This window comes from Epinephelus fuscoguttatus, linkage group LG1 (genome assembly GCF_011397635.1).
Source record: "Epinephelus fuscoguttatus linkage group LG1, E.fuscoguttatus.final_Chr_v1".
In the NCBI taxonomy this organism is placed as follows: domain Eukaryota; kingdom Metazoa; phylum Chordata; class Actinopteri; order Perciformes; family Serranidae; genus Epinephelus; species Epinephelus fuscoguttatus.
In genome coordinates, this window is record NC_064752.1 from 4,771,803 (window position 1) to 4,794,745 (window position 22,943).

A 22,943-nucleotide genomic window follows, 5' to 3' on the forward strand; every position below is an offset into this window, starting at 1 on the left:
AGGCGCATCCATCGAATTCCGGATCCTGTCTCACTCGCCCTGGTTCCAGTTCCTTACCAAAACAACCACTAACGGCCCCAGACTACTTCCTCCTGCTGTGCTGATAACACACAGACGAGTGGCTGCAGAGAGAAAGTGAAACTAAACTCGGTGACTCCGTCTGTAAGGAGGATAACCCTGACTCTGTTACCGTGATGAGGCCAAAGATTAAAACAACATGTACGAAGCTTCAGCTTCAGCTGCACCTGCTGAGTTTCTTTCTTCTGTGTTTAAGTGGAAAAACCTGCTGTGATGGAAACGGTAAGAATCACTGAGTTTGTCGTTTCATACTGGAAACTGAACAGCTCTATCCTAAAACATGATGCAGTGGTTAAAACAGGCCAGTCTTTAATTGATCGTTTTTGGCATAAATCCTTATCAGAAAAGAAATTTTGTTGTAACTGGGAACTTTTTAAATTCGAATTATCTAAATTTTCGAGAACATATGGAAGTTCGATAGCTAAAGCTAAAAAAACTGAAAAGAAAATATAATCACAGAAATAACATCAATATCACAAAAACACCTGGTAATTTATCAGAAAATGAATTACAACATTTAATGAATCTGCAAAATAAATTAGATGACATTTACAAATTGAAGGCTGATGGGGCCTTTGTTAGAAGTAGAACATGGTTAGAGGAGGGGGAGCAGAACACTGCTTATTTTTTTCGACTTGAAAATTTTATGCTAAACATAACGCAATACAAAAATTAAATATTGATGGAGACATTACAGATGACCCTCAGAAAATAGCGAAATATTGTTCAGACTTTTATACCAAATTATATGAATCAAAGTATGATGAGGAATCTACATGTCAATTTTTGAGATCTCTTACAGAAACTAAATCAATTGACCTTGATCTAAAAGACTTATGTAACAAACTGATAACACTACAGGAAATTACATTTGCTATAGAACACCTTAAGCTTAATCAGTCTCCAGGTACTGATGGTGTCACTTCAGAATTTTATAAGGCATTCTCTAAACAGCTTGCACCCTTCCTCCTTGGTGTCTTCTTAGAATGTATTGACAATGAATCTCTTCCTCCCACCCTGACCCAAGGCCTCATAACTTTAATTCCGAAACCAAAGAAAGATTTACTTCTTATTGACAATTGGCGTCCAGTCTGCCTACTAAATAATGATTACAAAATATTCGTATTGATATTTGCTAAAAGAATAAAAATGGCTCTAGGTCTCATAACTGATGAGACTCAATCCAGCTTCATGAGAAACAGACATATTTCCAACAATATCAGATTAGTACTGGACTTAACTGATTATTCAGATTTGTGCCCTGATGAAAGTTTCATTCTTTTCGTAGATTTTTACAAGGCTTTCGACACAATAGAACATAAATTCATTTATCATGCCTTGGAAAAGTTTGGTTTTGGGTCATGTTTTAGCAGTGCTATCAAAACAGTGTACACTAACGGAAACTGTTCAATCAAGTTGCATACTGGTACTTCTCCTCGAATTCTTCCTTAAACGTGGGGTCCGGCAGGGATGTCCAATATCTCCTTATCTTTTTTTGCTTTGTACTCAATTACTCACTGACTATATAAAGCTTAGTCCACTAAAAGGTATCTCAATTGCAGACAATGAAGTTATCATCAGCCAGCTGGCTGATGATAACTTCATTATTTTTAAAAGATCTCTCTCAGATACCTTTGTTTATTTATTTGATTAATACTTTCTCTACTGCCTCTGGTCTTTGCTTAAAACTAAAGAAATGTGAACTTCTTGCTCTCAAATATTGTGACATCCCCTCTGTCTGTAATATACCTGTAAAAGACTCCATTACTTACCTCGGTATCATTATCACCAAAGATAGAGGGGCCAGGTGCAACTTGAATTTTGATTTAATTATTGACAAAACACAGAAAAAATTTAACCAATGGTTGCAGCGAGATTTATCACTAAGAGAAAGAATTTCTACTGACTAAAGCTGAGGGAATATCCCGCCTTACATATGCTGCTCTATCCCTTGATGTAAACAAAAAGATTTCAAATGACATTAACAAAATGCTTTTTAACTTTATTTGGAGGAACAAAAATCAATATGTCAAAAAATCCGTAATAATGAACTCATATGATAAGGGTGGCCTTAACTTTTTAGACTTTTATACTTTAAATAATACATTCAAAAGAAATTGGCTAAAACATTTCATTAAGAACCCATTTTCAATTTGGAACTTTATACCAAATTTTATTTTTTCTAAATTAGGAGCCTAAATTTCCTTTTATTTTGTAATTATAATATCGAAAAACTCCCCACAAAACTATCCAACTTTCATAAACAGATGCTTCTCTCATGGTCATTGATTTATAAACACAATTTCTCCCTGCATAGATACTACTTATGGAACAATAAAGACATTATATACAGAAACAAATCCATATTTTACACTCACTGGTTTTCTAATAATATTCTTTTGGTTGGTCAGTTGTTTAATTCAAATGGCTGACTTTTGACAGATCAAGAATTTATTTTGAAATACAGTATTATTATTCCCGTTAGGGAATTTAATATTGTTATAAATGCAATCCCTGCTGGAGTTGTTTTGCTATTTAAAAGTACGGCAGGACAGAACCCGAATTTAAATTTATTATCTATTGATCCAACCAAACATGAAATAGGTGAGATTTGTTTCTCCTCAAGATGCAATAATAATCGTCATTTACGTGCATTGTTTCAGAAAGTTGTTGTATCAATTCCATATGTGGTTTCTGATTGGAACAACTTTGTTAATAATCTTGACTGGAAAAAGATTTGGACTTTACCTGCAGAATACTTGATTAATAATAAAATGGAAGAAGTATCATTCTAACCCTGTCAAAACGAAAATGAGAAACGATTCCATTTTCAGCGGATGGTTTTCGTGTTAACATGGCCTAAATCTGTAAACCTCACTGTGTTGAAGTGACTGGGATCATTCCTCTAAGTGTTGGACTTCACATCACTTGAAAGTGAAGACATTTATGTGCAAAAATGATATTTTTATAACAACAGTGACTATAAATAATAGATTGTGCATTGATCAGCTTTTGCTATAACACATTCTTATACGGTTATAACACAAAACAAATTTAGCAGAATCAGAATCGGACTCATACTAAAAGAAGTTATTGTTATTAATACAGGGTCGCTGCTGACCATTTGGAGGCCCTAAGCATAATTGGTCACGGAGACCCTCTTGGCCACGTGCTCCTCCTTGAACATATTTTAGCATTGACCCTGCGTATATTTTAGAAATACAAAAAAAAGAGATTAGCAAGAGCTAAATGAAATACCCAAACATTAGGATTTTCTAATGACAAATAAAAAACTATGAGACACTCTACTCCCTTTTAAACCATCTGGCAACGACTTTCATATCCATTACCTATATTGACTAACTGTTTATAATAGGACAGCCACTGCCTCAAACACTTCATCATATGCATTAGCCTAAGTCTACCGTTTATCTGCAAAGCACTTCATTATACTGATATTTTCCTATAGCTAGTATATATTTCACAATGACATGAGAGTTATATTAAAGCAAATCTAGTGGGACACAGATTAAACAAAGATTAATTATTCAAATCATACACATTATCTAACCAATAAATGCAGAGCAGAGGCAAGCACAACAATGGTGGCATTTTGTCCTCTACCCAATTTCAAATTACTGAAACTACGACATTGAGCAATTAAAAAATTTACCAGCAGATGTCGCCCCTGCCACAGCCTCAACAGAGCCCACACTACACGACTTTTCTGGAAACAGCTAAGAATAGTTTGGGAGAAGCAAATTATACCAAGAGCATGGCGTAGGGCAGGGGGTGTCCTCATTCCTAAGGAGAAGGAGTCTGTGGACCTTAGCCAGTTCCGGATGATTTCTCTATTGAATGTAGAGGGGAAGATTTTCTTTAGTGTAGTTGCGCAGAGATTAGCTAGCTACTTAGAAAGGAATAGCTTAATAGATACCATGGTGCAGGAGGCAGGAATACCAGGTTTTTCAGGGTGTTTAGAGCATACTAGCATGATCTGGCACCAGATTCAGGCAGCGAAGATTAAAAAAAGGGACCTGCATGTAGTATTTTTAGATCTTGCAAATGCGTTTGGTTCAGTTCCGCACAGCCTCATTTGGAGTGCGTTTGACTACTTCAGAGTGCCACAGGTAGTTGTTAACTTAGTGAAAGCATATTTTCAGGATATTAGGTTGTGTCTAAGTACGGCAGGTTTCACAACCTGTTGGCAGAGGCTAGAAATAGGCATCATGGTAGGGTGTACAATTTCTCCATTAGCATTTACTATGGCAATGGAAGTAATCATCAGGGCTTCTAAGTGGGTGGTAGGTGGGGAGAGACGACAGAACGGGTTGCATTTTCCACCAGTTAGGGCTTACATGGACGACATGACACTGGTGACCACAACAATGCCATGTACAAAGAGGCTACTAGAGAAGGTAAATAAGAACCTCAAGTGGGCCAGCATGAAGATCAAGCCTAGTAAATCTAGAAGCATCTCGATACATAGAGGGAAATTAAGTGATAGGAAGTTTGTCATAGATGATGAGGAAATCCCAACAATTAGGGAAAAGCCAGTGAAGAGCTTAGGTAGGTGGTACAATGTAGAGTTGAATGATGAGGAACAGGTGGTGAAATTTAGGAAAGATGTGGCAGAAGGATTGGATAGAATAGATAAATCCAAACTTCCAGGAAAGTTGAAGTTGTGGTGTTTGCAATTTGGGCTATATCCTAGGTTAATGTGGCCATTGTCAATTTATGAAATTCCAATATCCGTAGTGGAGAGAATTGAAAGGTCGGTTAGCTCCTATATTAGGAAGTGGTTGGGCGCTCCTAGATGCCTAAGTAGTGTTGCATTGTATGGAAAAGAGATACTTCAGCTGCCAGTATCTAGTTTAACAGAGGAATTTAAATGTACCAAGGTCAGGACAGAGCTCTTGTTATCTGGGAGTAAGGATGTGGTAGTTAGGAGTGTGGTTCCAAATCCAACCAAGGGGAGGAAGTGGAACCCAAGATTGGCAGTTCAGGAGGCAGAGGCAGCTCTTAGACATGCAGAGATTGTAGGTAATGTTCAGTTTGGCCGGGGAGGCCTGGGGCTTGGCTCAGGCAAACCGGTATGGAATAAAGCAGGTCTCAAAGATAAAAGAAAGCAGGTTGTAGAACAGATACGTAGACAGGAGGAGATATTAAGGGGTGCAAAGGTAGTGGCCCAGGCTAAACAGGGACAGTGGTTGAATTGGGAAAGTGTAGAGAAGAGGAAGCTTAGTTGGAGGGACCTGTGGAGTATGGAGGAGAATCGTATTAGATTCCTGGTAGGGGCTACATACGATGTCTTACCAACCCCCCAGAACCTAAAACTGTGGGTAAATGAGAACCCATCATGCCCATTGTGTTCAGGTACTGCAACCGTAAAGCATATTTTGTCAGGCTGTAAAGTTAGCTTGTCACAAGGCCGATATACATGGCGACATGACCAGGTGTTGAAATGTTTAGCTGCAGGAATCGAAGGGAAACGAAGACAGGTGAATTCAGAAGGTGTTAAGGATAGGAGCTTAGCAATTCAGTTTGTCCGTGAGGGAGAGAAACACAGAAGAGATAAGTTAGTGAGGAGGCAAGGGTGTGGCCGACTAGAAGGTGCTTGTGATTGGGAAATGCAAGTAGATTTAGGGGGAAAGCTTGTTGTTCCCCAGGAAATAGTTTGTACCAAGCAGAGGCCTGACATAGTGTTGTGGTCAGTGAGTCAATGGATAGTTTATTTCATTGAGCTGACAGTACCTTGGGAAGACTCAGTGGAAGAAGCCTATGAAAGAAAAAAGCTTAGATATGCAGACTTAGGAGCAGAAGCTGAGCAGCGAGGATGGAAGACTAGGATTTGTCCAGTGGAAGTGGGGTGTAGGGGATTCATAGCAAGATCAGCTGTCTTGCTCCTGGGGGAACTCGGAGTGCGGGGACAGAGTTTGAGGAAGACAGTGAGGGAAATGTCAGATGAAGCAATTAAATGTAGCCAGTTTATCTATTACAGAAGAAGTAATGTCAGTTGGGGGCCAGCAGGGGGAACTACTAAACAGGGTACATAACTCCTTGAGATCAGGTGGAGAGATCCACCAATCAGTCCTCTCAGGAGGAAATCCAGGAAGAGGAAGTATTTAAGTGTGGGAGTGGCCTATTTGAATCCATTTTGTTTGAGGCCATGCGGCAAGGTGAGTGTGCTTGCTGATCCTGTAAGTTCATTTAGCTCCTTTAACGTTAGCTTATATTGTAGTTATGCTATGTAGCGTGTGAAATGGAGTATGGTGAATGTGCTAGGAAAGGTAGTATCAGCCCTGTTTCTACCTGGAGCTCGCATGTACGGAGCCTGGGTTTGGTTGAAGGTGGCAGTGCTGTTTGGGCTGAGAAAGCCATGTGTAAGTAAGGTAAAGGAGGTTGATTAGGTTAGTGTGGAGAGCAGTGAGACCTGGCATTAGGGGAGTGTCTCTGGGACGCCAGAGATCACTGTCTAGCCTCCTGGAGGTGTCGTGGGACCAACTAGACGAAACACTGGTGAAAGGAGGTTCCCACCTGATGACCCCAAAGACATGTTAGTTATCACTGCTCACTGGTCTGTATAGTTAAGCCTTGCCATAATAGCTTATCATAGGGCTTAGGTTTTTCACTGAGTGTTGATCCTTTCTCTAGAGCACAAACTTCTTGTGTTTTATTTGAATGCCCGTTCTGACAGTTACTATAGCCCTTTTTAAACAGGAATTGTATGGAAAAATCTCAGCACACCCAAAAACAGCAGGTGCGTAGGAGAGAGGCTACAACCCCACAATATATAAACATCAAAAAAGGCTCTCGCACACTGTCTCACTCTCTTATTTTTATTTAAGCAACGGTTCGGTCGCTGTGACCTTCATCAGGCATTTCAGGCAGCATCACAACACTTCATATATATATATATATATATATATATATATATCCAAAGTGGATGCTGTAGCATGTTTGAAACACACCACAAAATCACCACGACACCACGGCTCTCTTTTACTGAATGAGTCTGTAATGATAGAACATGTGACAGGGACTGCATCAGTTCACATCCTTCTCTCCTCTCAGAATACTGTCTCTCTCAGCTCCAAATGCAGACTGAGCACAGCAAAACATTTATACAATTTCTATAGAACATAAATAAAATGAACAGCATGATCAACATGATCAAGCATGAATTGAAATGATCGTATAGTGGTTATATATTTTTTTCCATTCATACCTGTAATGATACAACATGTGACAGGGACTGCATCAGTTCACATCCTTCTCTCCTCTCAGAATACTGTAAAGGATGCATAAAATAACGAAGGAGAACAATTGACAAAAATAAATATGCCCTGTCTCACATGTCTAATTCATCACAGAGTAAGCACATTGACCTTGTGTGCACTTACACACACATACTCAACATTAGACAAGTAAAAATACACTTTACATTCATTTTATACAAATCCCAGAGAAAAACTACATTTCCCATAATGCCTTGCATCGCCAAGCGCAACTTGATGCGAGCAGCGGCACTTCAAAGGAACACAGTTGAAAACAACGCAATGCTAGCTTCAAAGGTAACTTCAAAACGCTTTACAGTACGGATTTGTGCTTTATGCATTACAACTGTCTTACATAGCTCTTCGAAATATCATTACAATGCTGTGTTTTAAACACTAGGACAACTTTTAGAAGCTAATTTGCTCTGTCAACATACCTGTCTCTCTCAGCTCCAAATGCAGACTGAGAGAGAACTTCTTATGCGCATGTACCACAGCGCGGCAGGGAGTGTTCACTGACCAAAATACTCAACATGTTCTAATGAAAATAAAGGTACATAAAATATTACTCCTTTGTTAATACTGGAAACAGCCTCACAACAAGGTTATGATTCACCAAACATAATCATTGAGTGTCGTCTCACTGCCAGCAATTGGAACGTACCAACTTACTTATTGAACAGGGGCTTAAAGTTAGCTGGAATACCAAAACACACTATTACAATGCAATGAACAAATCAGAGGACTGGAGGGCTCAACATTTCTGATGAGCATCTCCTGTCAGAGAACAACAGCAATCATTAATAAACAGCCACATCACAGCGTCTTGGCTTATATTATAAGAAAACATTTTGGAAAACATAATGTCAAATGACAAAAAATAGAAATATACAAATAAGGGCATTAGTGCCAATTTTCAAAATTTTTATAAAAACATTAAAAGTTTAGAGTACAAAAATATTTTAGATTTTCTAAAGACTGTAGGCAATAGAATAAATAGCAAATATACACATACTTATAAGCGAAAAAAAATGTATCAAGGCTGAAGAAAGGAGAGAATTTTTTCAGCATTTCCAACAGCCCCAGAATGTACCAGGCGGAAAAACAGCAAAAAATGCTCTGAATGGCTGACTCTCCCTGCAGTAGACCAATATAACAACCAGGTAAGACAGCAGATAAGCAATAAATCTACAACATTACATTCAACAATAACTCATCCTTCAATCCTTTTGGAGACAGTGTCTGTAATGTAAAAATCCAGAATGCTTCCCTTCTTTTTAGGAGCAAGTCGTGGTCTCCGCCCCTAGGTGGCAACCAAACCTGTTCGATCCCACAAAAGCAGAGGGAGGCCACGTCATGTCTCATCTCATTAAAATGAACTGCCACTGGATAATCTTCATCCTTGCGACGTATCGCACTCTTGTGTTCACTGATTCTCTGTTTAAGTTTCCTGGTGGTCTTACCTACGTAGGCGAGGCCACACGGACAGTGAATCATGTACACAACATGAGTGGACGCGCAAGTGATGATACTCTTAATAGGAAACGTTTTTCCAGTGAGAGGATGACGAAAGTATGTTGATTTAAAAGTGTTGTTGCACTGTGCGCAATTTCCACATCTATAATTTCCATTCGGAAGAGGACTGTCGAAGCAAAAAAGTCAAGGTCCCGAGCCGTGCCAGAAAGCTCGCGACCTCGCTCTTCTCTTCTCAAACGGACTTTCTTTGTCTTCCATTAGATATCAAAAACTCAAATACTCAGAGGTCAAAAAATCACTGGAGACATGTAGAATCAGATGCAACTGAGTTTAATGTGCTTGCAGGCAACAAACACATCAAAACTCAATGAGTCAAGCTCCGGAGCAAGACTGAAGTTTCTTTGTTTGCGCTCGCTCTTTTATCGTAGAATTTCTGCTGAGTCATCTCTTTTCCTTAAACTTTTCCACTGGGCGCTGATCATAAAGATGTCACATTTCTGCTGAGTTTTAGTCCTTCCCACCATATCGGTGTCACATTTCTGCTGATTCAGCACTTTTTTAGTCCTTCCCCCTCTAGTGGCAGGCCTTTTTGCCTTTGTTCAGACACGTCTGGACATGCCCAGACATGTCCTAATGGTGTAATCTTTTTCTCCCGGCCTACTACTACTGTCTACTATTACACTTCCAGGCAATATATGGTATGGTATGTGTGTGTTTTCAATATATGAATACGCAAACTTGTGTAAAAGTGCTTTGCCATACATGGATACATAAAACATGGTTACATGAACTCCAACCTTAATCAACTTATGCAAAATGAAACATTTACCTGATTAGTGGTTAAATCTTACACTACAGGACTTAAACGAGTTTGTTGTGGCTGATTATGTTTTTTCTTGTTAGAAAAATTAGCATCTTTTAAGTTTTGTCCTCTTTTGTACACAAATAAAGGTGGATCTTTAAAAATGGAACTGAGCTCCAGGTCCGGGATTGGTTAATTGCATCCACTTTGGATATATACGTATATATATATATATATATATATATATATACGTATATGTAACCCTATCTTTCAGGCAGCAAGCCCCAGTGAGGGAAACAGGACTCAAACTGGTGGTCGAGGCGGAGCAAAATTTCCTCATTTATTGGCCTTACGAGACACAAAACAAACTGTCTTCAGTTTCCAAGGCACATATTAACACTTGAATTAAATTAAATATCAAATACAGAATAAAATAAACTTCAGCTGCCTCTGTTACAGTTACTGATTAGCCAGATACAACACAACTAGCTCCACATAGTTAGTGCATCAGTATAAACACATTTCAACATAAAAATTACAGGAATTGTCCCATCTTTAACATAACCACTCTTGGGACTGGCGTGTTTAATAAAATTATAACAGACAGTTATGTTAATGACTTAAATAAAGTGGTTTCATTAGTACAGTGTTTGGAAACCCTCCTTACCTTACAAGACACAAAACAAACTGTGAACTACGGTGGCTGCGGAGGGTCAAAAAGACTCAAAACTACAGTGGGCCAAAAAGGACAGAAACATAAATACCGCCCTCTGCTGGTGAACATAAACTCACTCCCTTCCATATATATATATATATATATATATATATATATATATATATATATATATATATATATATATATATATGTGCTGCCTGAAATGCCTGATGAAGGTCACACCAACCGAAACGTTGCTTAAATAAAAATAAGAGAGTGAGACAGTGTGCGGGAGCCTTTTTTGATTTTTATAAACAGGAGTTGTGCAAATTTGCAGGAAAGCCCAATCAGTCTTTTTTCAGCATTGGCAGTATAAAAACAAAATCGGGGAGTGCAGCAAAATGCCGCCTACCTACTTTTGTTTATACAGAATGTGACTTTTTCGGGGCAATGGGGGGCGTGAGCAAGTAACAAAACGTGGAGCTCAGCCTGTGACGTAAACAGTGACGTGGGAGGGAAGCCGCGGCTGGTCAGTCCTTCGGTGATTCTCTCGTAAGTCGGCCCGTTCTTCACCGTCCCCGTCATCTGACGGTTAATGGCCTCTTCGTTTGCGAGGACAAGGAGGGCACACAATTCCTTGTCTCCCCAGTTGCTCATCTTTACAGTGTCTGTCAGGTTTGTGTTTCCCTCTTGCTACTAGCTGCTCGCTAATTCCTGCTATCAGCTGTTTCCTGTTTATCCACCGCCAGTGGGTCGCACATGCAGCGTCATCAACAGCTCCTCCCACACGTCATCAACAGCCCCTCCCGTGGCGGAAGGACGCCTCGGTCTGTTTAAACTAAAAGGGTTCCACCAATATGTCTACCCTACGAGGCGGAAAATTGGACACCATGGAGGGGTGTATCTTTTATATTAAGTAAAAACATCTAGTTTTGCCTGAATTGAGGTACATATGAAATACAATGATGCATCTATCCATAACTATTTTATTTTCTTAATTTGGCATTAAATTGTAATGCTATAATGATTATCATGACAATTTTTTTATTAACCTTAATTTTTGCGCCCCCCCCCCCACCCCCCCCCCCCCCGTTACTTGTGGCCTAATGCACTTTTCGTACTCTGCTTATGCAGAGCTGCAGCACTGCGTAGGTCTGATTTGTTCCAAACTTTTGTGGATCATTACGGGATGAAGCGCTTCAAAAGTTATCAAAGACTTTTTGATAGGGCATTCTGTTTTGATGATACTGACCAATGAACTTTAGAGGGAGTATGTTTCAACACATTAATGGAGTTTACTCCTTAACCGTTGAGTCAGTTGTCACAAAACTTATGGACATGTGGGCGTACCTGAATCATACCCTGAAAGGGGGCGCTACACATGCAAAAAGTTGATATCTCATAATCAGCCAGAGATATTTGTACGAAACTTGGTTTGCATCATCTAGGGTCATGTCTCAGTCGATGCACAAAATTTGAAAATGATTGTTTAAAGGGGCGTGGCTTATTACATTAAATTTAAATTTCAAGACATTTCACAGTGTTTGCTTTCATTAGCAAAATCATAATAGATCACCAGTGTGTCCTGCAGAGCTGAAAGTTTTTCAGCACATCCAAATGTCTTCATCTAAATGCAACCACCGTTGCCACAAACATTCCTTGGTTACTAGATGTCACATGTTTCAAATGGTGTTCAGATCAGTTTAACAGTTAGCTCACAGTGATATTTATTATCTTGTTGTAATTTGTACTGTGTGCACAACATTTTCTATTTCATATTATTTTAACCAAATGTCACCAAAATATTTGTCAATATACCTGAAATCAGCAGACTGATGTGAGGTTTTTTTTTCAGAATTTTATCACCAATGCTTTAACTGACACACTTGTTATTCCTCATACTTATTTTTTGTCTTATTATTTTTCTTCCACCAGATTTCTGTGCGTAACTTGTACCACAGCTCTGAGCGCACACAGGGTCTTCATAAAACATAGATTCAAGATTCAAAGTGTTTATTGTCATATGCACAGTAAGGACACGCGTTTCCCTGCAGAATGAAATTTGTTCTTTTCTGTCACCAATTAATGCTAAACAATATAAATCTGAAGTATGAAATAGATCAGAATATACTGTTTTAATATCTCCGTGCTTAGTGTAATATTAATTTGCCTGATGCAGCTGGATCTGTGAGCGTTTGGTCGATAAGAAGACTGTTAAGAGTGGGTCAGCTCAGCTCGATCTTAGTGAAAGATCTTCTTAAGCTAAGTGCGAATGTGGGAGACCCATTTTTCTTTCACAGGAGGCTAAAGGGCGTTCTTAAGAAGCTCTTAGCGCTAAGATCTTCTTAACTGGATCTGGGAAACGTGGCCAATGACTAGTGAACTTTAAAGGGGGCGTGGCTCAGCAAATGATTCCACAACATTTGGACCAATCACCACAAACCTTACAAGCAATGTCTCAGAGGTTCCTGAAAGTTTCATTTATGTTGACCACTAGGGGGCACCACAAATAAATAAAATGGGCTTGGGATAACACAAATCAGATTATAAATCAAATTGATTGTCCAATCATCACAAAACTTGTATGTTGAATAATAATTATGAACCATGTGTGTAAAAAATTTTTGAAATCAGTAAATAGATAGACAGCCAGAAGTTCCAAACAAGTGCAATGGTCTTTCTCAAAATTTGGCCAAAAATCATTGAGAGTTTGTTCAAACATCAACAAACGTGGTGGACTTTTTCAATTAAGTCATTAAAGAATGTCATCATCAAAATGTTTCTGCAGCCGACCAATAGGAAGCAACAGTGTTTCCAAAGAAGAGCGTGGCCCGGTGGAGATTTAACCGTCCTGAACTGTCAAAGGTCTTGATCCTACCCAGCTTTCAGCTGTTAAAGATCCATGCTGGCTTGAAACCCAGAGTTGCTACTGCGGCTATATTTTTACGTTGCTCTTACACACACACAACAATTTACAGGAAGTGCACCTCTTGCTCCGTGTTTAAAGACAGCACGGTCATTAATGAACAGTTCAGACTCTCATTCACAACAAACTACAGTCAGTGACAAAACTATGGAATGTTGTGATTGAGCCCATTTTCAGTTGTAGAAGAGTTCATAAAGGGTGTTTACACTGAGGATTCTTTAATCCAGCTGCTCTGTCAGCATCACTGATTCATTGTTATGACATGAATTCGGGACAAAAAGCTATGAACATAAGGTCAAAAGACCAATGATGAAAGAAGAACTAAAAGTGCTAATACCACATTATAAATGCCCCACTAAAAACTAATGTCCTGCAGTCAAAGTAAGTGTTGTTAGCAAAATGTACCTAAAGCACTTAAATGAACAGTTGTGATTGTGCAGTAAACTGTTTCATGCTGTCAGTGTTTTCCTTCTATCTGATGTTTCTGGATTCATTTTACTGCTGCATTAATGTCTTCGTGTCATTTTGCTGCTGTCGATGTTTAAGGTTGTGCTCATTTTAACTCCCTTATATCCTGTTGGGTAGTTTAATCTACAGCAATGCATCATGGTCTATAATGTTTGTATTAAACAATATTTACCTCTGAGATGTAGTGGAGATGTTTGTGATGGAATATAAGATCTGTGTGTCCACTGCCTAAAAGTCACTGAGCGTTTGGCTGATAGTTTTTATTTAGGAGGATACAATAATAATAATATTACTATTATTATTATTATTATTAATAATAATAATAATAATAATAATAATAATAATAATAATAATGAAATAATAATATATTAAATAATAAAACAAGAACCATAGAAAGTTATTCCTCTGTCAAATGTGTGGATGTTTGTCATCACTTGGAAAAAAGAGAAAAGATGGAAAGATGTTATAAATTATTAGTGAGTGTGACGTTCTTCTGAACAGGTGTGAAAAAATAGAATTAGAAAAGAGAGAAATATAAAAGATAAAAACTCAGGATAAGAAATTATAAATATATCTTGTGAAAATATGCAGTCTGCATTTCTAGTCATACTAAAGGGTGAGTTTATCAATCAATCAATTTTATTTATAAAGCCCAATATCCCAAATCACAATTTGCCTCACAGGGCTTTACAGCATACGACATCCCTCTGTCCTTATGACCCTCACAGCTGATCAGGAAAAACTCCCCAAAAAACCCTTTAACAGGGAAAAACCGGTAGAAACCTCAGGAAGAGCAACTGAGGAGGGATCCCTCTTCCAGGACGGACAGACGTGCAATAGATGTCGTACAGAACAGATCAACATGATAAATTAAAGAGAGAGAGAGAGAGAGAGAGAGAGAGAGAGAGAGAGAGAGAGAGAGAGAGATGCAGGACAGACGGTAATGACAGTAGCTTACAAAAACATCAATGAAAGTAATAAAATTATAATTATGATTCTGGCTATTGTGGTACAATATGTTGAAAGTATTTATATTTTGTTACAACAACAAACTTTAATATGTCGTCTTAAATTAATTACTCTGCATGTAAACACACTGATTAATACATGTTTGTATCTTCCAGAGCCAGTGGTCGTCCCAGTGAAACAAGATGGAAATGCTTTGTTACCCTGTTCCCTCAGCACCAAGGAGAACATTGAACAAGGATACTTTACCTGGGATAAAGTTGCTCAGAATAATGAAAAACAGAAGGAGGTGTTCCTGTACGAAAAAGGCAGACATTCCAATAATGGCTCTGGATCTCAGGATGAAGAGTTCAAAGGTCGAGTCTCTCATTTTCAAGAAGAACTGAAACACGGCAACGCCTCCATCATCATCAGAAATACAAAGATGGCTGACAGTGGAGACTACACCTGTACTTTTACTGAGCCAGGTGAAACGTTCCACATTAAGCTTGTTGTTGGTGAGTTCTTTCTTACTAAAAAGATGTCCTCTCATTTTCTGAAATGTCAGCAGTCTATAGGAGATAAAATCTGAGTGTGCACACTCGTCAGTTTGTGTCAAACAAACGACCTTAAACTGTCCAGGACACAAACCAGTCAGGTCTGTGAATGTGAATCAGAACTAGGTGGAAAAAACTGTACAATAAACATAGAAACAGAATTTATTTCACCTGTCTGAAAAGTTGATGATGTCACACAAGAACTCTAACATGTGTTTTGTTTTGCCCTCTAGATCCTGTCTTAAAAGACAGATCAGATGAAAACAACAGAGGTGAGTCCTGATTTTAATGACGTCAGTGATCTTTACATCCTCATGTTCGTGATTTGAATTCATTTCAGTAAAAGGGCTGTAATTTGCTCCACAGGCCTGAGAATCACCGAAAGTGACTCCTCTGTGTTGATCTGACTGAGATCGTGGTTTCAATGTGTTAGACTGATTACACGTCAGTTAAAATGGAGACATTTATAATACACTGACATCTTTTTGGTGTCTAGTAATTTAAGATTTGATCCTGTAGACTAGAGAATGGCTCCTGTGCTAATAACATTTCTTCCTAATGGCTCTGTCCCCTAAAGAAAAAACTCAAAGCAGGGGCCATGTGGAAACAAGGTGCTTACACACTTTGGTGAGACGTTCACTGACTTGTTGTGGGAACAGATGATGGAACAGACACACACCACATTTACAGATACACACTTTATTATGTGTTTGTGAGGAGAGGCAGGGCCACCACTCACTTTTTGCAATATTTTTTTTTGTTTAAATTGTTAGCATTTAATAAGGTACAGTGACTAAAGATATATTTTATCTGGGCGACACCTGTTACTGAGAGTTAATTGGATTGATCTGGTGTATTCATCATTGTGTTGTTGGCACTGGTATAAGTTCTGTGTGTCAGGACCACCAAATTACAATCCAAATACACTTCTTACCAATGTCTTTGTTCAGTTTGTGTTGAAACTGTTTGAGAGAGAAGTTGATTCAACTGTATTATCATTTTGGGGGCTGCAGTTTGATTGGATTGTATTAGACTGTACAGGTGTACCTAATAAAGTGGACACTTAGTTTATGTATCAATCACTGACACAGCAAAGTTCCGATAACACAACAGGTGCACATGCTTTTAAATACCCTTTGTTCTGTATTTTATAACTTGTCTTTCATATTGTAGAAACTGTGAAATGTGTCAGACAACAAATTTAATGTGATTTAATTTTAAGGTATTTTATTTAGCACAACAAATGTGGCATAAAAATTAGAAAGTTGTGCAATGTCTTCACTGTATATGTGTGTCTGTCATGATATGAGTCAGAACTATTTTTTGTGGTTGTAAATAGGTACCAAACCTTTGTTCATAGTTAAAAGTGTTTAAAATATGAGACCCTGCCAGATAATGATAAGTGGTGCGATTGAGCTCTATTCTGTGCTTTTCTGTGTCTTTCAGTTTTGGTTTTTGTTTTGTCGATTATAAAATGATGTAATTGTCCTTTTTATATTCTGTTGTTTACAGGTGCAGCTAAGAAGCCATTCATCACAGCACTTGAGCAAACAAAAGACTGGTCACGGCTGCAGTGTGAAGTCCAAGATGCTTCTCCAAAACCTAAAGTAGAGTGGAAGGACAGTTCTGGAAACAAACTTCCTGCTGAAGAACCACAGGTCACAGACAAAGGAGGAGGCAGCTATGACATCATCCTCCAAACGACTGTGACCAAGACCGACCACTATCGCTGTGTGGTCACACAGGGGGACATCAACCATCAGACTGAAGCAACGATTCATGTTTACATCAGTGGTAAGATTCTTCCTTATTTTATATTCAGATATTTTTAATTGTTTATGTGTTAATGTGTGCTGATAGTGAACATCGGTTTTGATGTGATAATACTTCATTAAAAGTATCAGCAAAATGAACTTAAAGTAGCAAATGTTTTATAAAAAGTTTTATATTTTATAAGTTGATCACGTTTTGTTTGTTAGATCGAAGTAACTAGTAACTGTATCTGTCTGATAAATGTAGTGCAGTAAAAAGTTCAATATTCTCCTCTGAAATGTAGTGAAGTAGAAATATATAAAGTCACATGAATCTGAATCGTTCACCTCTTGTCTCATTTGAGGCTGATTTGTTTAAAATATTTGATCCAGATTTCAAATGTGATGATGAGTTTTTCATTCTGGCAGCATGAGACTGTTGATCAGATACACTCAGTGGCCACTTTATTAGGTACACCTGTTTGATTCAATACAGCAGCTGTGACATCAGTTCTACCTTTACAGAGTTTATAATGTTCAGATGTTGTTGACGTTGTTATAAATGAAACTCTGTTTATGGCGGCGGTAGCTCAGTCCATAGGGACTTGGGTTGGGAACCGGAGGGTCGCCTGTTCCAGTCCCCGTCCGGACCAAAATATGGAGCGTGGACTGGTGGCTGGAGAAGTGCCAGTTCACCTCCTGAGCACTGCCAAGGTGCCCTTGAGTAAGGCACCGAACCCCCCAACCGCTCGCCTCACCAAGAGCAGCCCCCTCACTCTGACATCTCTCCACTTAATGCATGTATAGGTCCTGATTGTGCACGTGTGTGTCTTTCAGACCTGTGTGTAACTGACAAGCAAGAGTGAAAACATTGAATTTCCCCTCAGGGGGATTAATAAAGTAAATAAACTTAAACTTATTATTGAGGTGATAGTTAAAGGTGGTGTTGTACTGGACGACATTAAACTGAGAGTTCATCAGTTGGTTCTGATGTTTGTTCTCCCTGTTTACAAACATGAGAGGGTCAGAATATTAGGAACACCTCCAGTACAGCACCATCACTAACTATAATCACTGATAAAACATTAATAAACACGTCTATAGAGACAGAGCTCAACGTGTCATACTCTGAAAGCCACACCCACCTGAGGGGAAACTATCAGCGCCACAATATGAAACTGAGGACTGAAACACTGACAGAATGTCTGTAGCTCTCTAAAAACACCAGATATCAGCATGTCAGAGGATTATTTTATCACCTTGTGTCCACCAGAGAGGAAAAGTTACTCTGACACACTGAATCCTGTCGCTCTGTCTCAGTGTCGTCTTCTCCTCACCTTCCTTATCTTGGAGAAATGATCCCACTGAACGACCAGCAGTGACATACTTTGATATTTACAACTGTTTGATCCAATCACCAGGTGAGATCATCATTTAACTGAACAAAGACTAAAACCAGGTGTTACATAGCTTAGTTAGCTTCAACCTCTACATCACTGGTTCCCATCCAGAGGGTCCCGACCCCCATTAGGGGTCACCAAAGCTTCACAGGGGGTCGTGACACCTTCTTGATTTGAAGAGGTGTAAAGCCTCCCACAGACTGTGAGATTTTAGCATCTTATAAGTTTAGTGCAGCTACACTGTGCGACACTATACTGCAGTGTGTGTGTGTGTGTGTGTTTGCTAGCTGCTAGGTGTCTCACCTTCTGTACGCGATCATGGTCAGAGCTGGAGGACACATCATACAGGCAAGGCTTCTGCTGCCACAACTCCACAAGGTTTTCCTCTTTGCTGGAACCACACACATTTCTTTTAGTGTGTTTTGCCTCCATGGCGAGCTGCTGTCTGTCTGTTTGGGGTTAGCGCTGATCAGTGCGTCATTTCATGCTGCATTTCTATTGGTTGGTTAGTAGACGTAGGTGGTAACAGCAGTCACACAGTGAGATGGTCATCCTGAATTTCTGACACTGTTAGAATTTTATCCCAGGCTGTCTTTGATCACAAGACTGTGACATCAGCCATCCTTGAACCTCTCTCACTGTGTGACATAGGACCATCGTTTTAGAGCCACGACCAAAGATATCGCCACGTTTCTTTATTTTAAGTTTAGATTATTTAAGATATGAACTTAAAACAATCTGACAGGATCAGGGCACGGTGAAGACCTGAACACGAGTTATATTCACAGAGTCTTCACTCTTTGTTAGAGCTAATAGAACAATGGCCAAACACCAGGGAAAAGAAAACACTGAGTTAAAATAAAGACAGGTGTGTGTGTGTGTGTGATTGTTAACAATTAAAGAAAATGACTGAAAATATGAGGAAAACTCGTCTCTGAGGCAAAATTCACATTATTATTATAATTGAACATTGCAGTAACATAAAGGATGGATCACAAGGCTGTTTGTTTGTGACAGTAGTCGCTCCTAGTGACGACCCCACAGAGGATCATCACCTGACTCTGCAGGTGACCTCAGCTCTCCAGAGCGTCAGAGTGTCTCTGAGCTCACTGTTTTGGTTCACTCTCAGGGCTCCTGTCAGTGTTGTTTCCAGCAGTCGGCAGCTGCTTTCATCAGTAACGCTCTGATAAACCCACTGTACACTACAGGACCTGCCCAGCACAACACAGTCAACGGGAAACGTTGGCGACTAGCTGGTGAACATGGTGGAGCATTGAGCAGCTGAAGAGACACATATTTCCATTATCATCATCATCATCATCATCAGTCAGAAACAGAGCTAAAAGAAGAGTAAATATTTCCCTCACATTCATCGGGTGGATAAAAACATGACTCCTAATGAATGATAACGTTGCTCCGTAACTGCTGGATGTACAAATAAACAACTGTTTACTAACAAGTTGACCAACTTAGAAGATGATGATGTTTCAATGTTGTGTTGTCAGCTTGTCTCTGCTGCCCCCAAGTGGCCAAAAACATCAGTTAATGTAGGTTTAAGGACGTCTCGCCCACGTCAGCCTGTCTGGTTGTGATAAGAGTGATGACACACATTACAACAGCTGTTGTGCACAGATATAAATACAGGTGTGTCTTGAGACAAACTTATGTTTGTCATACATTTCTACTTCAGTATGAACTGTTACAGACACACAGTCAGTGTGAACGTTGTCAGCCAGCTGTAGCTAACGTCTGTGTGGTCAGTATTTTAGTGCTGAATAAAGACAAAGTGTAAAAACAGTCCAACAGTCAGATTCACAGATGAAATGGAGACAAAAGTGAACTTTGTGTTGAGTGTGAATTCACCTTTTAGGAGCATGAACATCATGAATCATTGTGACGATGATCTCCAGCTGTGATTCTACACTGATACTATATGTGCTGTACATGATGTGCAGTCACATTCACAGTGTTACATTTACTGTCTGTAAACATGTTTCAGAGGAAAGATTTGAGGACACACATGATGAACATTGACAAGTGTTGTGCAGCGTCACACTCATAGCATCAAAACACAAACTATTCCATATGACACCATAAAAGAAGCCAAATGTAATTTCCTTGCCTTCTTCAGTGTCATGCACAGACTGAAGGTCAGCTCTGATTCTCACCTCCTTTTCTCTACAGTCTGTTTCTACTTTACAGTTGAGAGCACAACATGAACTAAACAAGGCCTGTACTGTTGTCTGCTCTAATTTCCATAATACTTTGGGAATGAAAAGCTTTGTGATTGTTGTTGTTAGAAATATGAGCACATACTAACTAGTCCATGTAAGTGTGGAGGAGCTGATTGTTGTCTACAGAAAACACAATATGTGAGCTGCTCAGAGTGAGTAGAAGAGCTAATAGAGAATGATCTGACATGACACTGGTGTCAAATGACTTCTAGTGTTCAAGCTCCACTTGTCAAACTGTGATGATGAAAACATGAATCAACAAACATCAGCACACAGTTTAACTCTCACTCAATATACATCACATGTTAAACAAGTGGATGTGAATCACTTTAAGTGCAGTTAAATCACATTTTACAGAATAATCATTTCTTGCTAAAAGTTATTGCAACAATAATGTTACACTTAACGGCCCAGTTTTGTCTGTCAGGCAGCAGATTTAACTCTAAACTACATGATTACATATTATTCCTAAACTAAACATTCCTGAATACATTCATCTAGAAAGACACAGTATAACATTCTGTACTTTGACAAAGTGTTTCTGTGTTTGTTTAAAGCTTAAAACATATTTCTTGTAAGTTATGATGCAGCTGCTGATGCTGAAATAATTGACATGTTTGTATTGTTTATAGCTTTCTGATTGGACACTGATGCTGAACGTTGCAGCCTGGTTTAGTAAATCGCTGGTCTGAAACTAACTAGATGTTACATATAATATAGTAAATACTTGAGACAAACCCAGTAACAGATTAATAAACAGCTGTCACAACCTGATCCTGATGATCAACATGAAAACATCACACATTCATTTAGTGACTGAAATCAGTGACGTTTTTGTTCCACCAGTGAGAAGATAAAAAGGATGTGACAAATGATTGTAACAGTAAAATATACTGAGGCTCTGTAATGTGTATTAGATGTAATCAGATTACATAAGAGTGAGAGAGAGTGCTTCATTAATCATTGCTCCAAACTGCAGTGTTTCAGTCTCACACATGAATCACAGAACAAACAACAGACGCACACTCAAAGATGTAGATATACGAAACTAAACTAAACTATTTATTGTTGTTTTATATTTTAATGTGTTTTAATTTAAATTATCTCCATTTCTGTATTTTACCATTAAATGTATTTTAACATGAATTACTTCTTAACCTTTCATTACAAATTTTTACAGGCTTTTTAACCTTAATTCTGAACGGGTTTTAACATTAATTTTATGGTCAAATTTTATTAAAATGAAATTCCAGGGGCACTTCCGGTAAGATGGCGGAGAGAGCAGACGTGTAGCCAGGTACTCTCCCAGGTCGGGCATTAAAAACCCACCATATAAGTTTAACTCGACGACTTAAAGTTATATTATGGGTGGGAAAGGTAACCGAAGGACAGGAAAAACTAACCAGAAGCAAGAAAAAGCTGAGGAAATACCCGAGACGAGCTCTGAAAGCGAAGATAGCAAACACGAGGAAGACACAGCAGAGAAAATGGACGGACAAGATCACAACGAGACGCTACGAGTCGGGCTAGCAACAATCAGCAAAGATATAAAAGATCTCAAACAAGAGATTCGACACGAGCTGGTCACACTGAAAGATGAGTTGAAAAAGAAATGAAAGAAGAAATCACCGCTCTTCAGCAAGAAATCGAGCGCAAGCTAACAGACAATATAAACGAGCTACAGACACAGAAGGCGACTATGGCGGAGGCCCAGGAGCGCATAGCAGAGCTGGAAGAGTGGAAAATCGACGCGGGACAGGCGATGATAGAGATGCTGGAGCAGACACGCCAGATGCAAGAAAAGGTAACCGACCTCGAAGGGAGATCGCGGAGAAATAACATTCGGATCTTCGGCATCCCGGAGGAGACGGAGGGGAGCTCTACTAGCAAGTACGTGGAACAGATGCTAAAAACAGAGCTACAGCTACCTGAAGGAACGGAGCTCCACATCCAGAGAGCGCACCGCAGCCTCGCACAGAAACCAAGCGCAAATGCACCACCCAGGTCCATTATAGTCAACTTTCTCAAGTTCGAGACGAAAGAAATGATCCTGAAGACGGCATGGAAGAAAAAAATACAAGTTGGAAACAAGCAAATCTTTTTCGATCACGACTACCCTGCTGAAGTCGTCCAGAAACGGAGATCATATGTGGGCATTAAAAAGGTGCTCAAGGAAAAACAGATACGTTTCCAGACACCGCTGACAAAAATACGGATACACTGGAGCAACGGATTGAAAACATACAACAGCGCCATGGAAGCCGCGCAGGCTATGAGGGAGAGGGGTTACACAGTAGACCCACCGGGGGATGACAGCACACCTGCAGCGATGGAGAAGACACGAGAAGCACCGGGATGGCAGCGTGTCAGAGGA

General features: G+C 39.3%; 1 protein-coding gene across 5 annotated transcripts in view; it reads left to right on the forward strand.

Moving 5' to 3' along the window:
• LOC125896893 (uncharacterized) overlaps window positions 1-22,943 on the forward strand; it is a 130,863-nt gene that overhangs the window by 64,888 nt on the left and 43,032 nt on the right. For 2 of the 5 annotated variants that reach the window (XM_049589859.1, XM_049589875.1), the window contains 2 exons: window positions 15,418-15,456; window positions 16,697-16,978. In XM_049589859.1, coding sequence (XP_049445816.1) covers window positions 15,418-15,456; window positions 16,697-16,978 — 321 coding nt within the window. Of the gene's footprint in view, window positions 1-15,004; window positions 15,146-15,417; window positions 15,457-16,696; window positions 16,979-22,943 lie in introns of all 5 variants that reach the window. The other 3 variants (XM_049589854.1, XM_049589866.1, XM_049589883.1) reach the window with 2 other exon arrangements.